Source organism: Motacilla alba, chromosome 14 (assembly GCF_015832195.1).
Source record: "Motacilla alba alba isolate MOTALB_02 chromosome 14, Motacilla_alba_V1.0_pri, whole genome shotgun sequence".
NCBI lineage: Eukaryota > Metazoa > Chordata > Aves > Passeriformes > Motacillidae > Motacilla > Motacilla alba.
The window spans coordinates 7,466,649-7,492,354 of NC_052029.1; the positions used below are offsets into that span (position 1 = coordinate 7,466,649).

Consider the following 25,706-nt stretch of genomic DNA (forward strand, 5'->3'; position numbering starts at 1 on the left):
TGGCTAATAAATGTCACCTACCGAGCAAAGGTTGGAACTAAAAGAAAACAAACCCAAACAATGCACTGCATACTGCTTTTCCTTTTGGTAGACAGAAAAGTGATTGCCATGCACAGCTGGGGCTTACTTGCAGCTCCACAAAATTCCAAGTATTACAACAGTACAGGTCGTAGCACAGGTGAGTCTCTTCCTTAATTATACTCGATTTAAAAATAGAGACTGACAATGTCAGAAAACTGGAGAGTAACTCTGGCACAGAGAATAGGGTTAGGGTTAACCTCTTGGTGGTGCTTGCAGGAAAGGCTTCCACTTAGGCAGAGGTTCTTAGTCTCTCATTATAAGTGATACTTTTTTCTTCCAAAATGAACTTTCTGTGGTGTTAGTTGGTTTTTTTAATTTTTGGGTTTGGTGGGTTTTGTTTGGTTTGGGGTTTTTTTGTTTGTTTGTTTTGGTGTTATTTGTTGTTTTTTTTTTTTCTTTTGTAAGTGCTACCCTGCACAGTAATGTTTTCCCTGGTTATGATCTGTTGGAAGCCCATTAACATCTGTAGAAGTTTTTGTTTGTCCATGGCCCACATGTTGCTGCTGGTATGCAGCCAGAAACCTTCTCATGTCAGGATTATGTTACATAAATGCCCCTTCAGGAGAGCTTTTGTTCTCCAACCAAAACTGCCCTGGACTCTGCACCAAACAGAGATCTTCCATTTTTAGTTCTAAGACCACCTGCTTTCAAAACAACTCTGTAATCTGTCCTACAGTGTTCTGCTATGAATAATGCTGCAGATGAATTGCTCCCCACGTCAGCACTCCAAGAAACTCCCAAGAATTTGCTTTGTGCAGTTATAAACACACTGTACCTTATGAGACAAAATGCTGCCACAGCCTCATGCAGGCCCGTAACCAACATTTATTTGTTTCCCCTCTGTTCTGCGCTGTTTCCTCCAAATATACTAAACTTCAAGCGGTGTTTTTTTGGGTTTGTTTGTTGAGATTTTGTTTTAAAAACTTCTAAGAGTCATACCAGGAGGGAGAGCCTCAGTATTTGCAAAGTCCTACTGACTCTGGCTTAACTGGATGGGTTTTTTACATGGTAACAACCAAATCAAAGTGTCCTGTAGAATGACCAAAATTGGAACTTTCCCTGCATCCTGTCCACTTTTGGCTGGACAGGTGCGGCAGCGTTCCCTCTTGCATTCCGCGGGAGGCCGTGTGCCCCCACAGCTTCCCGGGAGCTCTGCAGCCGCCTCCGCTCTCCAGGAGGGGTTCGGTGTCACCGGGCTCCGCGGGCAGCTGAGCCGGGCGGTTCCGGTTCGGTGTCACCGGGCTCCGCGGGCAGCTGAGCCGGGCGGTTCCGGTTCGGTGTCACCGGGCTCCGCGGGCAGCTGACCGGGGCGGTTCCTGTCCCGCCTGAGGCGTTCGCGCCAACCCCGCGTTCCGCATCCCCCTGGAAAAGGGGGCGAGGCCGGCAGGGACGCACGGCGCCCGCGGGGGCCGCCGGGAGTTGCAGTTCCTGAGCGCGCAAGGAACGCGGGCAACTCCATTTCCCGTCTGTCCTCGGGAGGCGGGGTGCGGGTGCGAGCGCGGGCCATGACGGGTATTGTAGTTCTTGCGCCGCGCCTCGGACGTGTTGCCGAAGGAGAGCCAGGGGAGATAAAAACTACTACGATGGCGGTAGGAGAGGCTGCCGGGAAGGGGTACGGCGGCCCGAGAGGCCACACTGCGCTCGCGTCGGGGCGGCGGAGCACACGCGGAATCGGCGGAGCGAGTGCTGAGTCGGTGCCGCCGCCGGCTCCCCCCTCACCCGGGAGACGCTTCGGGGCCGCGGAGCCTTGTGGGGCCGCCACAAAATGGAGGCGAACGGGAGCGGCAGCGGGAGCAGTAGCGACTCGGCTCCCGACTGCTGGGACCAGGCGGACATCGAGCCGGGCAGCGGCGCCGGCCCGGGCTGCGCCCCGCCGGCCGCGGAGGCCGAGGCGCAGCAGGAGCTGCTCGGGGCGGCCTTCAGCCGGCAGCTGAACGTCAACGCCAAGCCCTTCGTGCCCAACGTCCACGCCGCCGAGTTCGTGCCGTCCTTCCTGCGGAGCGGCCCGGCGCCCGGCCTGCCGCCGCCCTCGCCCCCGCCCGGCCTCCCGCCGCCGCCGCCGCTCGGTAACCGCGGGGCCGGCACCGCGGAGGGCGAGGGAGGCAGGGAGGGATGGGGGCCATGTTGGGAGGGCGCGGGGCGAGCGGGGCGAGGGTGCCGGGCCCGCGGCCGCCGGGAAAGGGCCACGCGGGGCGGGCGAGGGGCCGGGCCGGGCCGGGGGGCGGCGCGGGGGTCGGGGGCGCGGGAGCAGGGTCCGACCGCGGCAGGGTCTCCCCGGCGGGAGGGGCGCGGCCGGGGCAGCCCTGCGCCCCGAGGGGCCGGGGAGGGGGCGGCGGGAGCGCCGCAGGGCAGCCGCTGCCGGCCCCGAGGCAGCCCCGAGTTCGTGGGGGCCCCGGCGGGGGGAGGCCGCGGCGCGGGGCTCTGCCCGGGGAGCAGCAGGAACTGGGGTGCTCTGCCTCCCTGTGGGTCCCGTGTGCCTTTCGCGGGGACCTTTGCTCGCAAAGGCTCACCCATGATGGGAAAAAACCGCTTAGCTCTGCTCTTCCCATAATATATAAAATAAATATAATACATGTAATGCATATAGCATATAACATGTAACGCTCTAGGAGTTGTCAAAGATTTTGGAGGTAATAAATTTAGTGTTGCTGGGGAGAAAAGCACTGCTTCAGCCACCAGTGGCTCAGATGTATCTTAAATGTCTTTTTGAAGATTATATCAAGTAATTTATTTTTTTTCTTAACATAATGCCGATAAAGGATTAGTAAGGAAGGGAGTTTTGTCCAGCTGGCCTCAGCTAATGGAATAACCTGAAATTTACCCTGCTTTTAATTTCAAAGGATCTTTGTGTGCACAACCAATGTTTATACTAGATTTATTTTGCATATGGGAAATTAAAGGAGACCTACTTTTTCATTTTCGGCTCCAAACTGAAGGTTCTTCCAAACATCAGACACGCTGCTTAACTTTGTGGTAGTGTTTTAATGTCGCTCACTCCTGCAGCTAAGGAGTTTGAGATCTTCCTAATTTTTCCTATAATTTTCTGTATCCCTATTGGTATAATATGAAACAAGCTAGTGTTTCAGGTATTTCTCTAGTAATTTGATTTCACTAGAGACACTACTTGTTACATTATGTTGGCCTGATTTCCTGTTGGTTGTGGCTTATTATTTATTGTGTTTTGCCTTAATATATTAATTTGTCTTGATCTCCCTAGTATCTAAAGTTAATAGTTGTTAACAACTAAAATCTGTAACTTTTACATAAAACACTTTAATATTTTTGTAACAGAATATTAACCTGTTCCTTATGTTAGGTTATATGTTCTCTACAGCTGTTCAGCACTCCTGATTTTTAGCAGAAGTCGTAGCTCATGTACTGTGCAGGCAAGTGGTATCTAATAAACTTCAGAGAAGCCATGGGCAGACTCTTGAATCCCATTTAGAATAAAGGTATATGTTAAAGTTCAGATGTAGAGGTAGACTGGGTAGCTTGGGGCTGGGATGAACACTTTGACTAATCTTCAAAATCCATTCCTGTATTTTTCAGCTATTGCAATCTGAATCAAAGGTTTGGGGTTTTAGCTATGTAATCAATACTGAAAGCTTTTTCAGTGTTTTGAATATTATTAGACTAATTTTGATTTTTTTTTCTCCTGCTGCTTTTTTAAGGTTTCATCTAAGGCATTCTATAGTTAATTTTTTTGGTAGGAATTCAAACTACATCTCCTCACCTACTCATTATTCTTCACTCTTCTTTTCTCCACTCTTTTTCCTACTTCTGCAGCCTGTGATGAGCTTCTTCTTTCCAGAAAGTAGGGATGGCTTGAAAACTGTCTGATCATCTGGAGTGATCAGGATAGCTTTGCTTTGTGTCTTTGTTGCCGAGTACATTTCCTACACAGTGCTATAATCTACCTGGTTTGAATTTACCTTGATTGCTATATCTTCTTTAAGGTTTAGGATTTTGAGTTTCTCTAAGTAGCTTCAATACCCCTAAGATTAGGCAGAGAAAAACCTGCAGTTAAAAAATTCTATTTCTTTCCTAACTGGAGTACTGTACTTGCTAGGTACTCCTCCAGGTCTGCTTGCTTGGCTACAGAAGGCAATTGACAGTCTTCTCCTTGCAGGTGTTTGTCTAAGATGACAGCTACTTTCCTGGCTGGAAGAACTAGGTGGAGCTTGCTCTGGAAATAAGTCTGAACAACATGTGATTAGAGAGTGGTGCTGAATAGGTTACTTTTCAGCAACCCAGTTTGCTTTTGTTCCCATAGGGAATTAGGTGCTCTGTGACGCTCATTCTTCATTACATAGTTTGTAGTGGGAAGAACCTCAATTAGCCTTGACAAATCTAAACCTTAAGAAATCCAAAAAGTTGAGTGTCACTTGAGGAATTTCAGTGGCCTAAAGTTAAGTTCTAGTAGTGCTTTTCTTCTTGGAACTTTCTCTTGGTGAGGTTTTGCTCAAGTCATAATTCCTTAGTAATTCAAAGGCCATTATAGATCAGGATAAATGTGTAGTAGCAGCATGGCATATAAAAATTCCACAGGACTGATTCCATTGTGTGGCTGCAGTGTGTAATAGTGTTTCCTTTTGTGCACACTAACGTAATGTTTCTAGTAATTTGAATAAAATTCCTGTCATTTATGTTTAGAGCACAGAAGGAGCACTCTCAGAAGCTATTTATGGAATAAGATGTTAACTTTCTAAAACTGGGAAACTCCTGAGACCTGCATTCCTAATGGCTTACTTTCAAACTGGTTTACACATGCTTTCTTTTGATTGGAAATTGTATATTAGGAAGAAAGCTGACTGATGTTTACCACCAATATAACTTATGCTCAGAGATATTTTCAGAATGATTTTGGAATTAAATTATCATTTGATTATATGGGAAAACATGTTATTTACTTTTTTGAACCTAAGGAATGTACTAAAACCAGTATGTTCTAAATGTTGTAGCTATGAGGACTTGCATTTTTCAAATTGTGTCCAAGTCCAGCTCGTTTGTGTAAAATCTCTCTTTGTTGGGTCAGTTGGAAATGTGAAATGAAGACTTTTTGGTTTTCTGTGTGTGACAGCCATGGCTGCAGCACGGTTACGTGCCAGGTGGACTGGGAGGGTGTCACAGACACGTTGCACTTCTGGGGAGACTCTCTGGCAGTTGCTGGACTAGCAAACTCAACCAAATTAAGGCCATGTGTGATAATGAAATGACAGTAGATTGTGTTAGGGCCTCTAAACGTTCATAGTCACACCTGTGCCTTGCAACTTCACTCTTTAGCTTCTATAACTTCTTTTTGTACTATGTTTCATTAATTTTGTAGATATATGTAACAGAAAATTACATTTTTTTCTTTGTTTCTGTATCAAGGCATGGTTCAGAGGGAATAGTTAACACCAACTTCAATTAATAAGGTTTCTTTTTTTTTTTTAATTGGGTATGAGAGAATCAAAACATTTTTGAAAATGCAGCATCAATCTGCATTTTTTGTGGTTTAGTTTTTGTCATAGTTCTTGAATACTCACAGATTCTTGGTAAAATTTATCACAGCTTCCTTGTATGGTCTTTATTATATTTTGTGTTAGTTCTTCTTTTCAGAAATAATTTTTTTTTACTGTTGACTCTGCTTAGAGCGGGAGACTAAACTAGCTAACTCCTGGGATCCCTTCCAACCTGAATTGTTCACTGATTTGAAGTATGCAGTGGTAGTAGCAAGAGAAAAAGCATCGTTAGTACGAAAGTAATAAGAATAAAAAGTGTGACACACAGCAGTGGGTGTAAGGAAAGCATTTGTCCCTTTGGTGGTATTAGGGCTACTGTTTAATTTGGTAGTTCTCTTGACCACTTCAAATTAATTTCTAAACATCTTTGCTAATGACTACAGTTTAAACAACTTGCCCCTACAGTCCTGAGCCAAGCAAACATCTGGCTTAAGATTCAGTGCCCCTGTTTGCTTCACTCCCTAAATATCCTCACTTGCCTGCAGTAGTCACTTCTGAAACAGTTGCATTCAAGCAGCTGGACATCCTCAGCCTTCAAGTGCTGTAAATAAATGGATAAACCTTTTTTTTTCCTGCTTTTCCCTGCCCTTGTTTTTTCTGACCTTGTAGCAGCTGGGACATTCATATGTCAGTCAGACACAAGAGGTGGAGTTTCAGTATCATCTACTTCAGTTCTGAAACCTGTAGTGTCCAGAGCAGGATGATGAGTTGCCTGTACCACTGCATTCTCCAAAGCCTGCTGTCTCATTTTACACTGTGAGACTCTTCAACGTCTCAGTCCTCAAGAGACTTCACTTTGCATATGAACTTGCTGAGAAAGGCTTGTGTAAGACGAGTAGGCCCCAGTTCAAGAAGCTGTTGTGTTAAAGGGTTACATGGTTTTTCATGACAGCCTTGGAACAGCCCCTTGCTGATGATTTCCTCACCAGTGCTGGTAGTGTTACTGTTAATCCTTCAGAACTGCAAACTTGAACTGCTCACATGGCAGCAAATCAGGGTTCTATTGTCAGTGCCAGTATATGGGATAAATTCTTCTTATCTGGAAATCTTGATTTGAGTTGGCACTTGACTATCTAGAGCAGTCTTGTATCAGCTTCTCTAGACAAGTGAGCTGTACAACCACTTCTGAAACAGTCTGTGCAGAGAAAGGCTGGATGTCTTGGCATTGGCGGGTGATCAGATATAACATACCTGTGTGATGCACTCAGGGTGCCAATGTGTTACACAAATGTCCTTTGTCTACATCTAAAGTGTCCCCAGGAAGGTGGCCAGGATTGTGTTGCTCCTGTTGGAATAATTCATCACCCTCGTGGCCTTGCGTGACTCCAGTAAAGACACACAAACCCCTGGGAGTCAGCTGTGCACTGTCCTGGGGGCTAAGGCAGCCTGCTGACCATGTGTTAGGCACTCTGCTTTGGGCTACTGCTTTAATGTGTTTGAAAGCATGGTGTTATCTTAAAACTTGCTTGCTCTGTCAAAATGAACACAAAAATAAATTGGGATAATTCTTGGATTCTATTTATAATCTGGTTTTACTGTTCCACTTAAGGAATTTTGGCATTTTTCTCCTGTTTTGTGATGAGAGATATGCAAGGAAAAGAAGCAGCTGATTGGATGACGTAAGATAGAAAGATGGTTTTATTTTGTGGTTTTTATTATGAAGGAATAAAGCAGTCATAATTTAATCCATTAATGACTATGTTTTGAAGAGATCTATGGGAAAATAACAGTGATTGTATTTCATTACAAAAGTTAGTTTAGGACAGGAGATGCAATACTAAAAATATGAGTCATCCTAAGGATACTGGGTTATGAGAGTTTCTTGTCAGAGTGGAATCCTGAACTGTAGAAATACTGATGTCTTGATTATCTGTTTTAAAAATCAGGTTATCAACTGAGCACAAATACTTGGCCTTAAGTAAAGAGGGCTTCAGTATATTCCCTGAAAATCCCCATAAGCTTTCTTAAACTTAGTTGTTAAGAAGCATGTCAGGTTTAGATAAGATAAGCTTAAGGTGTGTCCTCACTGGGGAAGGAAGAAGGTGGGTCTTTTACTAAGCTAACCACATAATAAAATCCTATGAATATGAAACAAGTGCTAATTTTTTGGTGAATTTTACAGAGTCAGGTTAAACTATTAAAGCTGCTTTTGCATTGGTGCATTTTAAAAACTGGTGTGTCCACTGGTGAATAGGCTATGAAGCAGAGCAGAGAGAATAATAATTTTGGGTTTAACTTTCAAAACAACTGCCTTACAGTGAACTCCTGAAAACCTTTTCTTTCGGTACAATTTTAAGTGTTGAATATAAAGCACTTTGTTTAGCTTTATTTGTGCTTGATGTAATTTTTGTGCATTTTTGTTATCTAAGAATCTCTTGGGGCTTTTTTTATTCTACTTTTCATGCTGTGTGCGTTTGATACGGACTTTTAATTTTTTACTCTGCTGTAATTCCCTTTATGCTTTCATTTTAAAAAAAGGGGGGCAAACATCTGTTACATAATGCATGAAAACTGTTGAGACTGTATGACTATTGTGTAAAGATGTGCTGAATTCAGGCATTGGAATTACACATACAAAAAGGTGATGGGAGTCCTAAGGTGGGTGTCATGTGTTTCTTCACTCTTCAGGAATTCCTGTGAAGGAACTTGATGCCTGTATTAGAGGAGCAGCAACAAATTAACTATACAGGCATCTAAGTTTTGTAGAGAAGATGTTTATTTAAGGCTGAATTTGTCTTTTTAATTTTTTTTTACTTTTTTTTAATCTCTCTGCTGTGTGGTGCAGAGTTTCATTAACTCTGTAGTCTGCCCCAGTTGTCAGGTTCCCGTCCTGTCTCACTTCTTATCACTCCAGCAGCAGAGCAGGCTGGAGCTGAGTGCTGCTGTGTATTGCACCAAATTTATGCCTCTCATCAATTCTGTGAAGGCATTTGCATTGTGGTTCAGGTAACTGCTGCTGAGGAGTTACAGTTAACCACTGGGCAGTTCTTACTTGTGTGGAGACCTTTATCAGCTTTTTCTGTGCATCTGGCAAACCCCAGGGTTTGTGTAAAGATGGAGGTTGTCACTACTGCTTAACAGTTGAGTTTGGCTTTAATACTGTGTTTTAACTACTGTTCTAATATTGATTCCTACCATCTGTACCTGTTCTAGATATTAAAAACTTGCTACATTCTAATATAAATTTAAAAAGCAATTTTCTGTTGTTTATCTTCAAGCATTCTAATATGTCAGTGCTGCAAATTTCCTGGCTTATAGTCTTTTAAAACAATATTTTCAGAGGTTGGATGATAACTTCAAATTTGTTGTACTTGAGCAGCTTTGGTTATTGTACAACAAAAGTGCAAACAAGTACAAAACTTGGTGTGATATGCAGCAAACTCCTCAGCTGTAGTAGAATGCTGTGTGAATGAAGTAGGCAGAGTGGATTCTTTAGGACATGGGATGTATTTTTTTAAAGAGATCAGTCACCATGTTTTACAAGTTGTGCGATTTTGGACTCTGTATTGGTAGTTTACATATTCTTCCAATGAATTTTACATTTAAAAAATCCCCACAATTACCTTTTCCAGACAAGACACTGAATTACATAACGTCATTGTCTCATGGCACCAGTAGATAAATGCAGCATCTGTATCCATTTTTGCCCTTGGCATTGACAACAGAGATATTCCAAAAAATGTCCTACGGCTCTGATGTTGAGCAGGACTAAAGATAAGCCACTCAGTCCATGTAATACCATGGATAAGGTTGCAACAGCAGTTCTCAACTTAGGGCTTGAAGGAGAGATGGAGATGGTTAGGTGTAAAATCCTACAGTTGCTTGTCACGCGTAAATCCAGTCATTTGAGGCATTAAAAAATTGGCATCACTTTAAGCATGTCCTGACTTTAAAACTAGATTTCCTACAAAGTACATTTTGAGTCCCTCTCATATGAAAGATTCCTGTCTGGATGATCTTCACAAATGAGAAGAGGTGACAGACCAAAATGCACCAGCCCTGTGCTCTAAGGAAGCAGTAGGATGGCATCCTTCTTTTCAGATGATGGTCGGAAGGCACATTTCAGGCAATCTGGTCACTTCCACAGGGAGTATGGTAAATCTGAGCTTTTGTCTGAAATAACCTGACATTACCTGAAATTGTTTATCAGAAGTAAGTAGTTACTGTGGAGAGTGGGGTTTTTGTCACTTAGAGCATGTTAGTTTTGAAATTAAGCTTCTTTATGCACTTGGTTTCTTAACAATAATTTTTTTTTAGTGTTTTATCTTTCTTTCTGCTTTGAAGAAACAGTATATGTTTGATACAGTTCAATGTCCTCTTCCAAAGCATGTCTGCAGCTTGTGTACCAAAGTGAGCAGAGTTTAATAAATGGCTGTAGTTATAGCTGAATATCTGTTCCCCCTGGTTGTGTGGCACTACTGCTGTTCAGCATCCATGCACAAACTGTCTTACTGACTCTCATGTGCTAGACCTGTACAAAATTTACAGAGGGAATTTTTATTCTACTTCCTCTCTGTTAGTTGTGAAGAAACTTTTTTCCTGCCTGCATAGTTGCTGTATTGCAGACCAGAAAGTAAAAACTGCGTTTATATGAATGGTTTTTGATTGACAATATATTTCTCATAAATTAACTAGCTCTCCAACCACTCGTAGAACGTCTGTTCCAAGGCAAGTGCATTAATATTGCCATTTGATACATTTTTCATTACAGACAAACTTCTGGAGTGAAATCAAAAGCTTGTTGAAATGATCTTGTAATTAAAATATTTATGCATCCCAACCACAGTATGTGTAAAATAGCCAACAATCTTCTGATGTGCTACAAAATGGAGGCTTTAAGTTCATACCTAGATTTTGTGCCACCTGCTTACCACACTCAAAAATTGGCTGCTTGGAGTGTTTTCCAGCTGCCAAATGGGGGTGATAGATCATTTCTTTAAAAGGATCTAGGGGTATTCTATTCTTATGCTTTTACTGACTGTGGAATCATTCTCTTCAAGCCTGGTTGGTTTGTTTTCAGGAGCGTAGCTCGTGTCTGATCCAAGGCAGGAGTGCAGGGAATGCTTTCAGTCGGGCATTGCTGTGCCCCCTCCCTGGTTTGCTGCTGGCCACTGGATGTTGTGCTGTGACCCACATTCACCCTGCCTGCAAAGCCCTCTGGCCCCCTGCCAGCTCTCCCGGCGCTGCTCCACTTTAGAGGAGTCTGCAGCAAATACGCAAACAGTGCGAAAGCAAAGAGGCTTAGAATCAGGTCCTTCTCTGTATGGCTTTGTTCTTTTGAGGGGATTTGTTTCATCTTTAGGTCCCATCATGCATATAGAGCAAGTGATGCTCTAAGATCTGTGTTCAGAATTCAGCTGAAGGAGAGCTGGAGTACAGCTAAACAGAGGGTATGAATTTTGTATGTGGTTAAGAAAAAAGATAACCTGTTTCAAAGCATTGTGAAGTTGAACTTATACCAAGAGAAAACTAAATAGGTCAAGGTTTTATGTATAGTTATAGAAGGCCCCTTGATCATGTGAAATAACGTCCCAAAACATTGAGTGGTGTAAGTGTTAATTGCAATGTATCACTCCTAGCAGGCTTAATAATTAGTTACACCTCAGCATAAAATGTAGTGGCATGGTTCAGTGCATGAGAGGGTTGAGTAATTTATCCAAAAAACCATATTTGTAGCTTTGATTAATGCATATGACCAGTGAGATTGCTCTCCACGTAATGGGACTGTGCTCTGGTGTTTGAGAGGACCGGCACCCTTACCAGACATCTGAATGAATTTATCATCTCTTGACCTTAACTTCAGAAGATGTTAAGAATTTGTTTTTATTAGCTTGTTTATTTTCTACACAACATTTAGTGGAAATGAGGCACGAGAGCAGTATAGACATGGTATAAGACCCTTGCTCTGCAGTTGTGACACCACGTTGTATCTTTGGATACAATGAAACTGCTTCAATATTTTTGAACACCAGTTAGACACTAACACTTACCAATAGCCAGCATGCTCAAAAAGGATGGGCAGTAAAATACTGTCTATAGAAAAACTGCTTGCTTTAAGTGTATCTTTCCATTCAAAGGGGAAAATGGGTTGTTTTTAGAAGTGGTATATTATTTTCACCATGTCTAGGCAGTGTTCTTTAGCAGTATTTGTGCTTAGAGGCTGTGTTTAGTACCACTTGGCAGGGAGGGAAGCGGTTATTCTTTCCATACAATTCTTACAATAAAGCTGGAAGATGGTCTTTTATGGCAAAGTTTGGAAATTGGTCACATCATTGTACTTTAAAAGATAAACTTTTTTCTCTGCAGGTGCACCTGCAGAGCCTTCTCCAGAGGAGCAGACAGCTTCTTGTGAAGGTAGTTGTTTTTGTGATCTTCATTACACAAATTTTAAAAAAATTATTGCAAATGATCTCCTCTTTAAATCTCTATTAACCTTTTCCAATCTTCATTATCCTCATACTACTCTTGTAAGGCAATGTGATTATCTGTATTTATTTGCAGTTCCATAGGCAGTTGGGAAAGGCTCATAAGGTGGCTTATGGAAGATCATAAAACTAGCATGAAGCAGAATTTTTGACATCAACCTGTATATTAAAAAGCTTTGGCAAGTGCCAGAAAATCTGAACTATCTTTTTATTAATTTAGTCACTTATTTTTCTTTGTTCTTGATTACTGTCATGGTAAGTATGTGTCTTTAAAGATTTTCCCCCTTTTTTTTTCTTCTAGGTTCAAATGCTGCTGTTAACATGGAAATTTCAGAATCTGTTGGTAAGATGAGAATTGTTCCTTTTTACTATGACAGTGCTATCATGTACTACACAGTGCTTTTGCTGAATCACTGCAAACAAAATAGCAGAGCCTTTACACTTACCAATAGTCCTTAGTGTACTTTGTTGTATCTTTACACTTGGGTGAGGAAAGAGGTAATTGAACACTAGTATGCATTGAGAGCTGGAACTGGACTGCTTGGACACTAAAATGATGGGTGCTTTATTAAAAAATAATTTCATGTTACCAAATACCCCACTAACACGTGTGGAATGGTGATTAGCAAAAAACTTTGAAGTGGCCAGCGACGTGAACAATCAGAACATAGAAATTGTATCTTTCTCATTGTTTTTATAAGGCTTATGGGTAAACTTAAACTATAATCCCTCTCCTTTGCTTTCTAAACATATGGCAGTGTGTGTCTGTGGATCCAGACTACTGTGCTGGTCTGAGAGGATCTTCAGATTTGCTTTTTCTTTGTAAAATAGTTGCCTTGTTAAAACAGAAGTTTCTGTATCCTAGATTTCTTATGTCAGCACACAAGCTAGCTTGAAAGCTCCTGGTAGTAATAATTTCAGAAACAAGCAGCAGTTGTCCCTTTTTCTATAGGAAAGTGTTAACAGACCTGGTAGTTAAAACCTTGTGATTGCACCTTTGGGGCAGGGGCTTCTCCCTAGGGTAATGCTTTTTAATTTCTTTATCTATTTGAATATATCTAATTGGTTCATTTTTAGTGGAAAATGGAGAGACAGAAATGTCCCCAGAAGAGTCATGGGACCACAAAGAAGAACCCAGTGAAGCAGAGCTAGGAGGTGGTCCTGCAGGGGATGCGGGGCCTTCTGAAGAGAGCGCTCAGGAAATGATGGAAGAGGAGGAGGAAATACCAAAACCCAAATCTGTTGTAGCACCTCCAGGTGCTCCTAAAAAAGAGCACGTAAATGTAGTATTCATTGGACACGTAGGTGAGTTTTAAGTGAAGGTGAGGTACTTGGATCTGTCTGTTGTGTACTATCTAGAACTCTTTGTATTCACCATGTCTTGAGGCTTACAGGAGCATTCGTTCTAATGAAGCTGCTCTGGAAAAGGAAAATTTTAAAGGTCTTTCAGGGGTAAAGTGCCAAGGGTAGAGTGTGTTCTCTTGGACACAACAGTGCCTGTGTTGATGATTTCTCAAGTAGCTGCTCCTGTGAGTGCTCAAGTGACATATCTCTATTTATGATCTGAAGAACAAAATCAGAAAATGGTGCTTCGTTTCTGCTTATTTTAGAGTTCTTGCTATTACATTCAAAAATTGTTATTCTAAATACTAACATTTGTAGGGTTACAGCAATATATTAGCATAATTGGTGGTTAAAAGAAGCATTTATAGTAAAATATCTTAATTTAATAGTTTCAACAAGTTTCATAAAAACTTGGGTGGTGTCAGAAGTAGAGAAGAATTATTGAATCACAAGTTATACAGTAAATTCTGTCTTTTCATTTCTGTAGTTACTTACCTTAAAAGTAGTGTAATTTGGGTCCTTGGGTAAATTCAGAATAGAGTCACACAAAGTAAAGGGGCTGTGGGCAGAGGTACATCCCAATACTGAAGAGCAGCCCACACAAGTTAGGGACAAGGGATAGAGGAAGCAGGGAAAAGGGATTTTGCAAGAGCTTCCCACACTCTTGACCCTGGCTTTAGCTGGATCACTGCTTGGTGAGGGATTTTTGTTATGGATAATGCTGAATTTTTATATATGAAAACAGCATGTTCAAAATTTGGTGTAATTTAATTGACAACAAATTATAATGGGAATAAGGGAAGATAGAAGATTCTTCCAAAAACTTAGATTATGGTTCAAAAATAAATCCTTTAGAAAGAAACTAGATAACTTAGTTCGTAATGGTCTGCTGTTTCTAGAATTGAACATTGTTGATGACTTGAATTAATTTTGTTATAGATGCTGGCAAGTCAACTATTGGAGGACAAATAATGTAAGGAAACTTAAATTTTTTTTATTTCCTGTTCTTTTCCTTCTCTGTTTCCTGAGTAATATTTTCTTTGTGGCTTTAATCAGCATATATTAATACTTTTATAACAATGTTTCTATCCCTGTCAATTGAGGTACTTATTGTCTTTGGAATTTCTTAAATCCAGCACACTAATGTTATTGCTATAGGATTTTCACTTGATAGAAGGAACTATGCAAAAGCAAACATTATCAAATTTTTAAAATTAATCACTTTCTTAGAGCATGGCTGTTTTTCTTTGTATTTTAAAATGAAATTTGAAACAGCTTTATACCATTGGTTAAACTTTGTCCTTTCTGTGAAGATTTAAAAAAATTAGTATCTTCATTTCCCAATCATAATAATAATCTGTGGGGATTGTATAGGTAACTATGTGGAAATATCTTTCTGCTTTGTGTAAAATTGCACTTTTATTTTCCCTCTTCTTAGGTACTTGACAGGAATGGTTGACAAAAGAACACTTGAAAAATATGAAAGAGAAGCTAAAGAAAAAAACAGAGAAACATGGTATGAACATCGTGAAGACAGTAGCACACTTTGCCCTTCACTGCAATGAAACTGGTTTTGGTCTCTGTCCCAGTAGCCCTGGCTTCCTCCAGGCTCAGTGGTGCTCTTGTCCTGGATGGATTTTTTGTGGGCCTCTTGTTTGGTTTGGGTTTTGTTGTTGTTTTTTGGTTGGTTGGGTTTTGTGGGGGCAGTGTTTATATAGAACACATGTAGCAGCCTGATTTCTGCTTCAAACAACTCCTGCAAAATTGATTTCCCTTTTGAAAGCTTTTTCCTTTTGGCTGGAGGATAAAAGGGGTTCAAAGGGCTCTGGAAAAGGAGCAGTTAAAGACTTCTTAGGGGTTGAGCATCCTCAGGGGATGGGCATTGAACTGAACTCACTGAATCATGTGTGAGAGGGGAATAGAAAGGGTGACAGAGTTCTTTTCACCAAGCAACCGTTGTCCAAGCAGCATCTCTTCAGACACCCCCCAGTCACTACAAAACAAAAGCTAATGATGTCTACAGGCTGCTGTTAATGGTAAAAAATATTACTATGTTAAACCAGTTCAATTGAGTTATTACCACTTCTTTATCATTAGTAAGAGCATTTTTTTCTTCTTTATATTCACCAGTTTTCACAAAACCTGAAGGATCTAAGTAACTTTTTTTTTTTAATTTCAGTTTATCTGACTGAAAGCTAACTTTTTGTTGGCCAGTGGGAAAAATTATTAGGAGGGGACAAGAGTCTATATAATGAAAATCAATCAAAGATAGTGTGACTAAAGATGGTGTCTGTTTCATAGCCAACTTCTGCTTAATATGTGCAAATAAATGAGAACTAGTGATTATAATTCTCAATAATGATATGTGCAAGTCAGAGCTAATGTTTTAGTTAATTATGCTGAGAAGGAAAAATTGTTTTCTGTTTGATCCTGAGGTGTTTCTGAGACTGAGGCAAAGTTTAAATTATATGAGACTAGATCACAGCTGAAGAACTTAGAAAATGAAAATTGTTTATTAGAATTTTTAGAAATGAATCTTTGTAGGTATGTGAAGGAGAGCTGGCAATGGGCTCTGCAGCTCACTGTACACACAAATCATTTAAGTATTTCCAAGAGCAATAGTGACTTTATATTTAGCAATGCTGAGGTGTCCCTTATGACTAACAAATTATATATAAATGTAATAAAAATCTTTACAACAATAGAGTATTTGGGTTGGGATTTTTTAGGTACCTTTCGTGGGCCTTAGACACAAACCAAGAAGAACGAGACAAAGGTAAAACAGTAGAAGTGGGTCGTGCCTATTTTGAAACGGAGAAGAAACACTTCACTATTTTAGATGCTCCTGGACACAAGAGCTTTGTTCCAAATATGATTGGTGGGGCTTCTCAAGCTGATCTTGCTGTGCTGGTAAGGAGAAATCAGATACCTTTATTTTGCATACGCTGTGGAATTAAGCTTCTGATTCTGTTTTTTTTTTGGTTTGGGTTTTGTTTTTTTTTTTTTTACTTCTTTATTCTTTTGGTTACTTACAGCAGGCAGAATTTTCAAATGTTACATTTACTGAGATGAGTGAGTTTTGGAGTAATTTAACAGCTTCTTAAAGCTGTCCACAGGTGTCATGTGATTTTTTTTACATGTCAATGCAGAAACTAATGGGTAATACTGAGAATATACCAGTGTATTTTGGAAGCTTTTACTAGGTCTGACTACCCAAAATTTTTTGAATAAGGCAGTATTATTGATTGGTCTGTTGAGAGAATTGTAGAACCTTTATTAAAATATGTATCTTTAATTAGGTTATTTCTGCAAGAAAAGGAGAGTTTGAAACTGGATTTGAGAAAGGTGGACAAACAAGAGAACATGCCATGTTAGCAAAAACAGCAGGTGTAAAGCATTTAATAGTTCTTATTAATAAAATGGATGATCCAACTGTAAACTGGAGTAATGAAAGGTGAGTTTAATATTAAAAAACTAATTCTCATTGGCAGATACTACAGTAGAATAATTCCTAGGTAAAGTCATTTTTGTATCCCATTATTGCTGAAAGAATGGTTGACTGGTGGACTAAAGGCAGAGGTTATAGAACTGGCAGGAAAACCAGAAGCTCAGTGCCCAGGACAGTGCTTCTCAATTAAGCTGGAAGTTCTACACTCCAGCATTGACTGTCAACTGCTTGGATCCATGCAGACATATCTAACAAACCCCTGTGCATTCTGGCATAGTTTAATTGTTGACTTGAAAACTTTATACTGAGTCTAAAAAAGGAAGTGATTGTGTTTTCAGTAGTCCAGTTTGCCAGAGTTCTCAGAAAACCTGCTGTGTGTTCTGCCCAGAATTGAGGAAGGTTTAGTGGGAAGCCATGAGGGCCTGTGCAACCTTGGAATGTCAGCCTGCTTCACTAAGAGACAAAGGCACACCCACTTCTCTGTCTTGGTCCTGTCCCAGCCTTCTGACATTTCTGAATTCACCCCAAACTGAGAGGAGGCAGTGTGACAGAAATAGATTAAACTTCCAGAAACTGTTAGGAAACTGGAGGAGACGGAGCCAGCACTGAAGTGCCAGCCTGGAGCCTGACCTCGGGAGTTGTCTGCATGGTCTGTCCTGCTGTGCTGGCCTGGATCTCTTGCTTTAAGCAGTTCCAGCTTGTGCTGCTGCTCCCCAGCCCTGTCATTGCAGTGTAGGTTGAGCACTGACAATGCTTTATGGAGCAGAGGAATGAGGGGGAATAGAGGAACAGACAATTCCGAGCTGTGCTGGAAGGGTGGGGAGAAGATGCAAATAGGCCTCCAGACCTTAATTAGGCTTGCTTGCTGCTCACACAGTAACTTAACTGATGGAACTGAAACGTCTGCATGTTTTTTAAAGCACAGGATTATGTTATGCTGGAATAAGTGGAATTTACTTTGATCTGCTTGTCATTTTAATAGATATGAGGAATGTAAAGAGAAACTGGTGCCATTTTTGAAGAAAGTTGGCTTCAATCCCAAAAAGGATATTCATTTCATGCCCTGCTCAGGACTGACTGGAGCAAACCTTAAAGAACAGTCAGAATTCTGTCCTTGGTATATGTATGTATCTTAAATTGAGCAACTTGAGTATTTGCTATATTTCAATAAAAGTAAATGCTTCAGTGAAGCTGGGAGGTAGCAGAGCGTGGTATGTTGTAGTTGTGGGCCAAAGTGCTTGAGGAAATACAGCCAGAGCAACAAGAACACAGCCATGCAACATGCCAAGGAAAAGCATTTGCAAACTGCAGAAGATTATTAGTAAAATATTAGCAGTGCTCTTTGGCTGTGTGAGTTCAGTGCCCTACGAGCACTAGAATTTGCCAGTGATGCTGCAGCTGACGTTGCTGGAATGAGTAATTGTTTGATGTGAGCAGTTTGCTTGAAGCTGTATTGTAATTAGGGACAAGCCATGTCTCTCAGTGGATGTCATGTTTTTCAATATTGCTCAGTGTACTTTAAAAAGAATTAATGGAAATCACATTTGGACCACATTAGCTTATGGTTTTGTATTTCTGAAATATATTACACATCTGTCGTGAGTCTCAAAGGAATAATGAATTTGTGTAAAATATGTCTGTAATGTAACTTAAAAACATTTAAGTTTTTAAGTGTATTTCCTGGGTATTAATATGTTGGTTGAAGTAAAGTGGACACAACTGATGGGATGTTATAATAGATTTAACTGTCTTAGAGGTCATTTTTCTAAATGATGACAAGATGAATATGATTCCTTTTCTTGGACTGCATTTATCCATTTTGAGTAATTATTTCAAACGGAAGGGTGCTCATGAAATTGAAACAAATGCCTTCTGCTTTTTTAGTGGATTACCATTTATTCCATACCTGGATAATTTGCCAAACTTCAACCGTTCAGTTGATGGACCAATCAGGCTGCCAATTGTGGATAAATATAAGGTACAGATTAAAATAATAATATAGAAAGTATAAAGAGGCTGTTTTCAGAAAGCAGTAAATGGACTATTTACTTTTAGAGGGTATCTTTTTTCTTTGTTAATGTTACTTTTCCAGCTGTAGAATAGAGGAGGGAAGGGGAAGTAAATAATTTTGGCATTATATGAAATTCCTAAAATCTGTAATCTTTCATGACAACAATTTCCAAAATACTAAGCCTAGCAGTGCTAGATATTCATAGAGTTAAGTAATCAAACCCAGAGGTAAATTATAAATAGTGGACTCTTTAGGAAAATGTTTTCATTTGCTATGTAATGATTTATTTTTGTGAAGGACATGGGCACTGTGGTCCTTGGGAAGCTGGAGTCGGGCTCTATTTGCAAAGGACAACAGCTTGTGATGATGCCAAACAAGGTATGGTAAGGTTTAGATATTTTAAAAATTTACTACCATAAAAAAAAGAGCTTTGTTCTTAAAGATAGTGATTACTTTAAATCAGAAAATGTTCTGTTGCTCTGTTGAACACAACTAAGCTCTCACATTTTAGATGGGTGATGTTTCTGGGGACAGGGGGTGTTGTGTAGCTCCTTAGCAGTCAGAAATTGTGTTCTCCAGCCTTAGTAAACTCAGTTGCTGGACTACAAATTATTACACTTCAACTGGATTTTATTTCATGTTTGTACAGTTAGCCCACTAAGCCTTTTACCTGCTGTGGGTTAATATTGCTCAAGAGTTTATTTCTTTCCCCTTTCCCTTTTTTTTTTTCTTTCCCCCAAAGGGAAACAGGAAAAAAAGTTGAAAAAGAAAAAACTTACTTAAAAAAAATTCAGGTATTAGTAATTCATCATTCAAATATTTTAAATGTTCTGAAGCTTGACAAAACCAAATATAAGTAACTTAAACTGTAATAGAATTATTTATTGAAATACTGTTATATTACAATTATTTTGTACCTGACTAAAATATTCACAATGCAAAACTACATTTTTGTTTTCTTTAAGCACAATGTGGAAGTTCTTGGAATTCTTTCTGATGATGTAGAAACTGACTCAGTCGCCCCAGGTGAAAATCTAAAGATCAGACTGAAGGGAATTGAAGAGGAAGAGATCCTTCCAGGATTTATTCTCTGTGATCTCAACAACCTTTGTCATTCTGGACGCACATTTGATGCCCAGGTAGAATAACCAAATTTAATTGCTGTATAAAGGGGTAAAAACCATGGAAATATTTTGTTTTGCCAAATCTAAAGCTTCAGTAGTTTGAAGTTTCAGTTCAGATTTCTTATTCACTGCCAAATCTCTAAATGGACAATAACATATATACTTAACACTGACATCATTAATTTGAGTTTTTAAAATATAAGTTGTTTTGAATGTAACATCTCAATGAAATTTTAGATATTTATAATGGTGAAAGCAAGACCTCATCAGGCTAGTCCTTCAGTTTTCTACTTTCATATTATAAACTTATAAAATTTGGCTCTTTGATAAAAATTTGTATGTATATTGTTCAATAGACTGTTTAATATAGTTCTGCATTGGTTATTCTCTGTTCTTTTATAATTGAAATCAGGAAAAATGCACTTATTTTGAATTGTTTTACAGATAGTGATAATTGAGCACAAATCCATTATCTGCCCAGGTTATAATGCAGTGCTGCACATCCACACCTGTATTGAAGAAGTTGAGATAACAGTAAGTGTCATTTTAAGCTGTGATGTGAATATCCAGTTGTTGGGATGAAGAGTTCTTTCATGTCATACATTTGTAGAGCAGCTAAAGCAGCAAAGCTCCAGCCTTGAATGGAATTCTTGGTTGTGCCCTAACACAAACAAAAATGGCTGTAACTGTTAGCATAAGCCTTCTGAAAGGTGGTGTATGTCATGACTGAATAAACCATGCAAACTTTTTCATGTGTTTGTTTGTGTGTTCTTTTTTAGATCAATTCTGTTTAAAGAAAAATTACCCTTATCTTAGCACTCACGGCTATTATTTTTTTTCTTACCTAGGCCTTAATCTGCTTGGTAGACAAAAAAACAGGAGAAAAAAGTAAGACACGGCCCCGTTTTGTGAAACAAGATCAAGTCTGCATTGCCCGTTTAAGGACAGCAGGAACGATCTGCCTTGAGACATTCAAAGATTTCCCTCAGATGGGTCGCTTCACCTTAAGGGATGAGGGTAAGGCTGCTTCAGCAGCAGGTACTGACTGCTGCAAAAACTTACTTGGACTCAGAGCCACATGACAGTGAGGTATTAAAATCCTGTTATCTAGTGGAAATCACTCTCTGGGTAACGATGGAATAGTTAATCTAAGCAAATTGTTGTCATTGTGCAGAGTCCTTGCTAGTAACAGAGAGAGAGTTTTATTTGAATAATGTACAGAAATATGCATTGTGAAACAAAAGACTGGATTTGAAAAATAGCCAGCAGTGCTTTTTTAATGAGTCCTGGAATGTCCACCTACAATATGAATACCATAGTTTCACTATTTAAAGTTGAAAAATATCAGGGGGGGTTGTATGTTAGGCTTTCACATGCACACCCTGGTAAAACTCACAGATTTGTGGGATACGCTTCAAATAAAGTATATGAAGAATAGTGAACAAATCTGGTAGTGATTCTGCCTTGCTTTCTCCTGAGATGAGTGTAGAAGCAGGCTTTCCACAATTCACATTGTGTTCTTTGCTGTCAGAAGAGCAGGCTTACTATTTTTAAATTTTTATTGTGCTTTTAAAATACACTGATGCTACAACATAATAATTATGTTGCTACACATATATAATAATTATTATGCTACAACATAATAATTTATTCTCTGTGATTTCTAATACTTGAGAGCCTGTATTTTGGGGCAAGTTTTATGTTCTTGGAGATGTCTACATTCCTTTCACAGTAAATTTAACTCTGCTGTTTGTCTCCTTGGTTTAGGTAAGACCATTGCAATTGGAAAAGTTCTGAAACTGGTTCCAGAGAAGGACTAAGCATTTTTCTCAATGACCCCGCACAATACTGTGAGGAAAATCGACTCAGCAAAAGCCTACTTCACACCGCCGTCTTATTTTCTGCCCATTGATAAACTTCTCCCCATATTTTGCAAAGACAAATTTCACAGCAAAGGTCCACATTATGTCAGCTTTCTCATATTGAGAGCTCTGCTATGCCACTGTTGAATTTTCCCAAAAACAATTTTTTTTTTCTCCCAAATTCTGCTTCCTTGGAAAGATTCGGCAATAGCTTTGTAAGTGATGTGGACATAATTGCCTATAATTATGAAAATCTAAAGGATTTTTAATGTTTAATTTCCCCCAGCATCTCTATTAAGACCTCTTTTTTCCAGGCAGATCATTCAGAGTGTGCGAGTGTGTGTGCACATGTTACAAAGATGACTACCATGTTAATAAACTATTCAATTTGAAATCTTTTTCGGTATTGGAATTGCTTTTGAATAATGTTTTTTATCCGGATGTAACGCAGTTGCATTAGCTTTTTAACTTCCCAGTAACCCAGATATTTGGTTACTTGGACTTTTCTAAACTCCTCAGCCTCCCCACACACACAGTTTTAAATGAGGCAATTGGGCACTCAACCAAGTTTGTATTAAAATAATTAGGTTTGCCCCTTCCCTTTCTTGAACGCAGTCTGAAAACTAAAAAACATTCATGCAAATGTGGCACCTTCATTAGCTTTACATTTGTTAATATCTTCAGCAAATTTAGGTTGACTTAACATCATTACTAGACACAGGAAGTCAATTTTGAAGGCTAGAACTACATATTGTGTCTTTATAAAAATTCAGCATTATTAAATTCTTAACTGCAGAAAATGCTAACAACCAGTAAATCAGCGAAACTTGCAAAGAGACGAGAATCTGTGGCAATAGTGCCTATTAGTATTTATAAGAGCTACATTTTGTGGGAGAACTGGGCCAATTAAAAAGTGCCAGTTACATAAATTACTCAGTTCACCCTGTCTTTAATTTAGAGGGCCAGATAATCCTTGCTGTTTTAAAGATCAGTCTGAACTGAGAAGAAGAAAGACTATTTAAATCCCTAAGAGTTTGCACATACTGAAATATGGGAGGGTCAGAATCAAGCACAGTCTGTAAATTTTTGCATATCAAAAAGCAATGTAAGCTTATGAGGACCAGTGAAGTTTTTCTTGAGAAATTAAAGCAAAACTGGTTCAAAGTAAAGCTTACTCAGTACAACTTGAAGGAGCTGCATACTAAAACCCTATTTAGCTGCACTTTGAAAATGGACTGTCTGCAATTGCTGTCCTGATTCTAACAATTAGGATGAAGGCTAAGGGATTGTTTTCATTTTCCAGAGTATTAGTAGTAATTATTAAAAGATATCTTCTGAGCTTCTTCAAAATATCTTAAACTAAACATTCTCAGCTGTAAAATTGGTGAGCCCCTCTTCTCCCCCAAAGATTTACAGTCTAGTGACTGTGTCTGAATTGAAACTCAAAACTGAAACAGATTTACCTTTTTTGGTTTTTTTTTTTTGTTTTGTTTGTTTCTTTGTAACTGTGGAACTCCCATTCATTTCACTTACAGCTACATTGTATGGACAGAAGAAGTTATTGTCCTTCAGTTTCATATGACTACACTTGTAGCGACCGTAATGCATGGAATTTAAATAAATTTTATTATGTCTGCAAATCTCTGGGCTTTTATTTTTTGGGTAAATCAGAGTTTAAAAAGTAACTTTTTGCTTTGTTTTGTTTCTACCAAGTGAACAAAACCCACAGTTCCTTGGATCTTAAGCTAATGAAGAAATTAAAAGCCAGGGAAACTTACTGTCTTTTTCATATTCTGGACTGACAAGATTTCCAGATATCTGACTGCTTTCTTGAAGTAAGCTCATGGATTTGAAATTTGCAGTGACCATTATTGGAGAATACTTACAGTTAGATTCCTAAATTGCTAGGTCCTTTAAAACTTTAAGGCATTGAAGTGTATCTGAAAACTACACGATGCTCCAGCATCAGTTTTCCACTGCTGAGTAAACTTAACATGGGATTTTAAAACTTCATTATTTTGAGGCTGGACTGAGTATTTAATATTAACTGAAAAGTCACCTGGTGGGTTGGAGTATCAGTAGATAGAAAGTCAGTATTTCCATTATTCATCCCATCTAGTGCATTTGATTACCTTTTCCATAATTCCAGTTAATGTCACCTGGTCTGTAAATGGAGAGGTTGCATTATTACAAATTCATTAACAGAATCCACATTGTGCAGTTAAGGATATTCCTATCCTGTAGGAGATTTTTGTTTGGGTATGAAATATTTGCATTTTATAGCAAATATATGAGAATGTAAGGCATAAATGTACACAAATTGGCTGCATTTTTGGTAGAAGAGCTGGAAGTACATTGTATTTGAATAGTCCTCAGATTACATCTCAACTTTTTCATCTCCATTCTACATTTTATAGTCCCATTTTTGCTACTATTAAATACAGCTAAATCTAGATGAAAGAAGAGAAAAAGATAATGTGGCTGTGTTGGAAATAAATACTATTTGCTGATCACTGATGTAATAAACTTTTTTAAATTACCATTTTGAATATTTCCTTTTGTAAAAATGTGGTATGCTGCTTTGAAGATGATACAGAAACAAAGGAGCTGTGCAACCACAACAGTTGAAGGGAAGGAGGGAAAAAAAAGAGGAAATAAAAGTTGGATTGAAGATACAGCACCCCTAGGAGCACTGCCAGGGTAACTGTGCTTGCATGGGGTACTGGCAGGGTATTCCCATGGTGTAGCTTTAATTCTTACCAGCAAAACTCTGAGCATGTTTCTGCAGAAAGGAGAGTTTGGGTTTTTTTCCCCTCAGTATAATGGCATTTGCAGTGTGGTACTGATGAGGATCACACCTTTCTCTCTGACTGTTGGCCAAAGTGTGTAGTGTAGATATGGCTTGAGTGCTTAGCCATGATGTAACTTATAAAAACATAAGCAGTTATTCTCTAAGTTAAGACCTTGTACATCCTTGAACTGAAAACCTTGGTATATGTAACAAATACTAAATACACAAAAAAATCTGAATGTGCAGCAGTACTAATTATTTGGCATCAGGAAAATAATTCCTTGTTTCTGCAAGCTCCAGGAAGTAAAGCACAGTAGCTGGAGGAATGGGTGCAGTGATCAGTTGAGTAACATTGCCATCAGCTGTCTACGTGAAACCATTCCAGCTACCTTGGTCATCTTAGCAGACAATCAGGAACTGATCCACAAACATGATGACACCAGTTCCTGAAACACTTATTCTGGCAGTAAATTGTATTCCTGATCAGCAAGATGTTGATGATGGTGTCATAGTGTAAGAAAAATAGCTGTTCTAAGGAGATTTATCCATGGGGATATTTGCTGGTCACAATTTTTATGCCCCTCTACAGATTTTCTTCGGGGGCATAAAAAGCCCAGTGAAAATTATTCAATGAAGAACCTCTATTTTAGACTTCTTATGGCACCAGTCTATATATTCAAAATCATGTTAATGATAAGAAATGTGTTTTTATGAGTGTTTATTACTGAATATTACCTAGGAAGAAAAGATTGTTTCAATGTCCCAGGTATTTGATCTGTATTACTCTGGCTTTTCGGTTCGTACTGCAGACTGTTGAAATGATGCTGTTAAAGCAGATGACTTGTACTCCAGACAAGACTGTTTTCTTCCTGAACTGCTACTTAAAGGCTCTTACTTATGCTGCTCTATTTGTATACTCTATAGAGGATTTGGTACAAAAAAATATACCAACAAAACTGGAGTTACTACTGAAGATTTTATACTGTGAACATGTTTATTTTCTTGTGTTTATTTTATCACACTATAAACCTGACAAGATACTACTTTTCCTCTGAAGAAATACTCGAAAGGATTCTAGTCTTAATATAAAATAGAAATTTATGCTAACAAACCCAA

The 25,706-nt window shown here is 39.3% G+C and overlaps 1 protein-coding gene across 1 annotated transcript; it reads left to right on the top strand.

Annotated features, from left to right (window-relative positions):
• Positions 1-1,711: 1,711 nt before the first annotated feature.
• Positions 1,712-23,439, top strand: GSPT1 (G1 to S phase transition 1). Its single transcript, XM_038151372.1, has 15 exons — positions 1,712-2,147; positions 11,892-11,939; positions 12,312-12,353; positions 13,088-13,315; positions 14,294-14,327; positions 14,793-14,870; positions 16,084-16,264; positions 16,654-16,808; positions 17,785-17,925; positions 18,687-18,780; positions 19,111-19,191; positions 19,779-19,952; positions 20,382-20,471; positions 20,786-20,954; positions 21,705-23,439. Exons 1-15 carry the CDS (start codon positions 1,847-1,849, stop codon positions 21,755-21,757), a joined length of 1,869 nt encoding a protein of 622 aa, XP_038007300.1. The 5' UTR covers positions 1,712-1,846; the 3' UTR covers positions 21,758-23,439.
• The last annotated feature ends 2,267 nt before the right edge of the window (positions 23,440-25,706 follow it).

Excerpts from the sequence above, each read along its gene's own strand:
- GSPT1 (XM_038151372.1), top strand. The coding sequence starts at position 1,847 with ATGGAGGCGAACGGGAGCGGCAGCGGGAGCAGTAGCGACTCGGCTCCC. Across the intron at positions 12,354-13,087 it reads GGAAATTTCAGAATCTGTTG|TGGAAAATGGAGAGACAGAA; the intron begins GTAAGATGAGAA and ends GTTCATTTTTAG. Across the intron at positions 16,809-17,784 it reads GTAAACTGGAGTAATGAAAG|ATATGAGGAATGTAAAGAGA; the intron begins GTGAGTTTAATA and ends TCATTTTAATAG.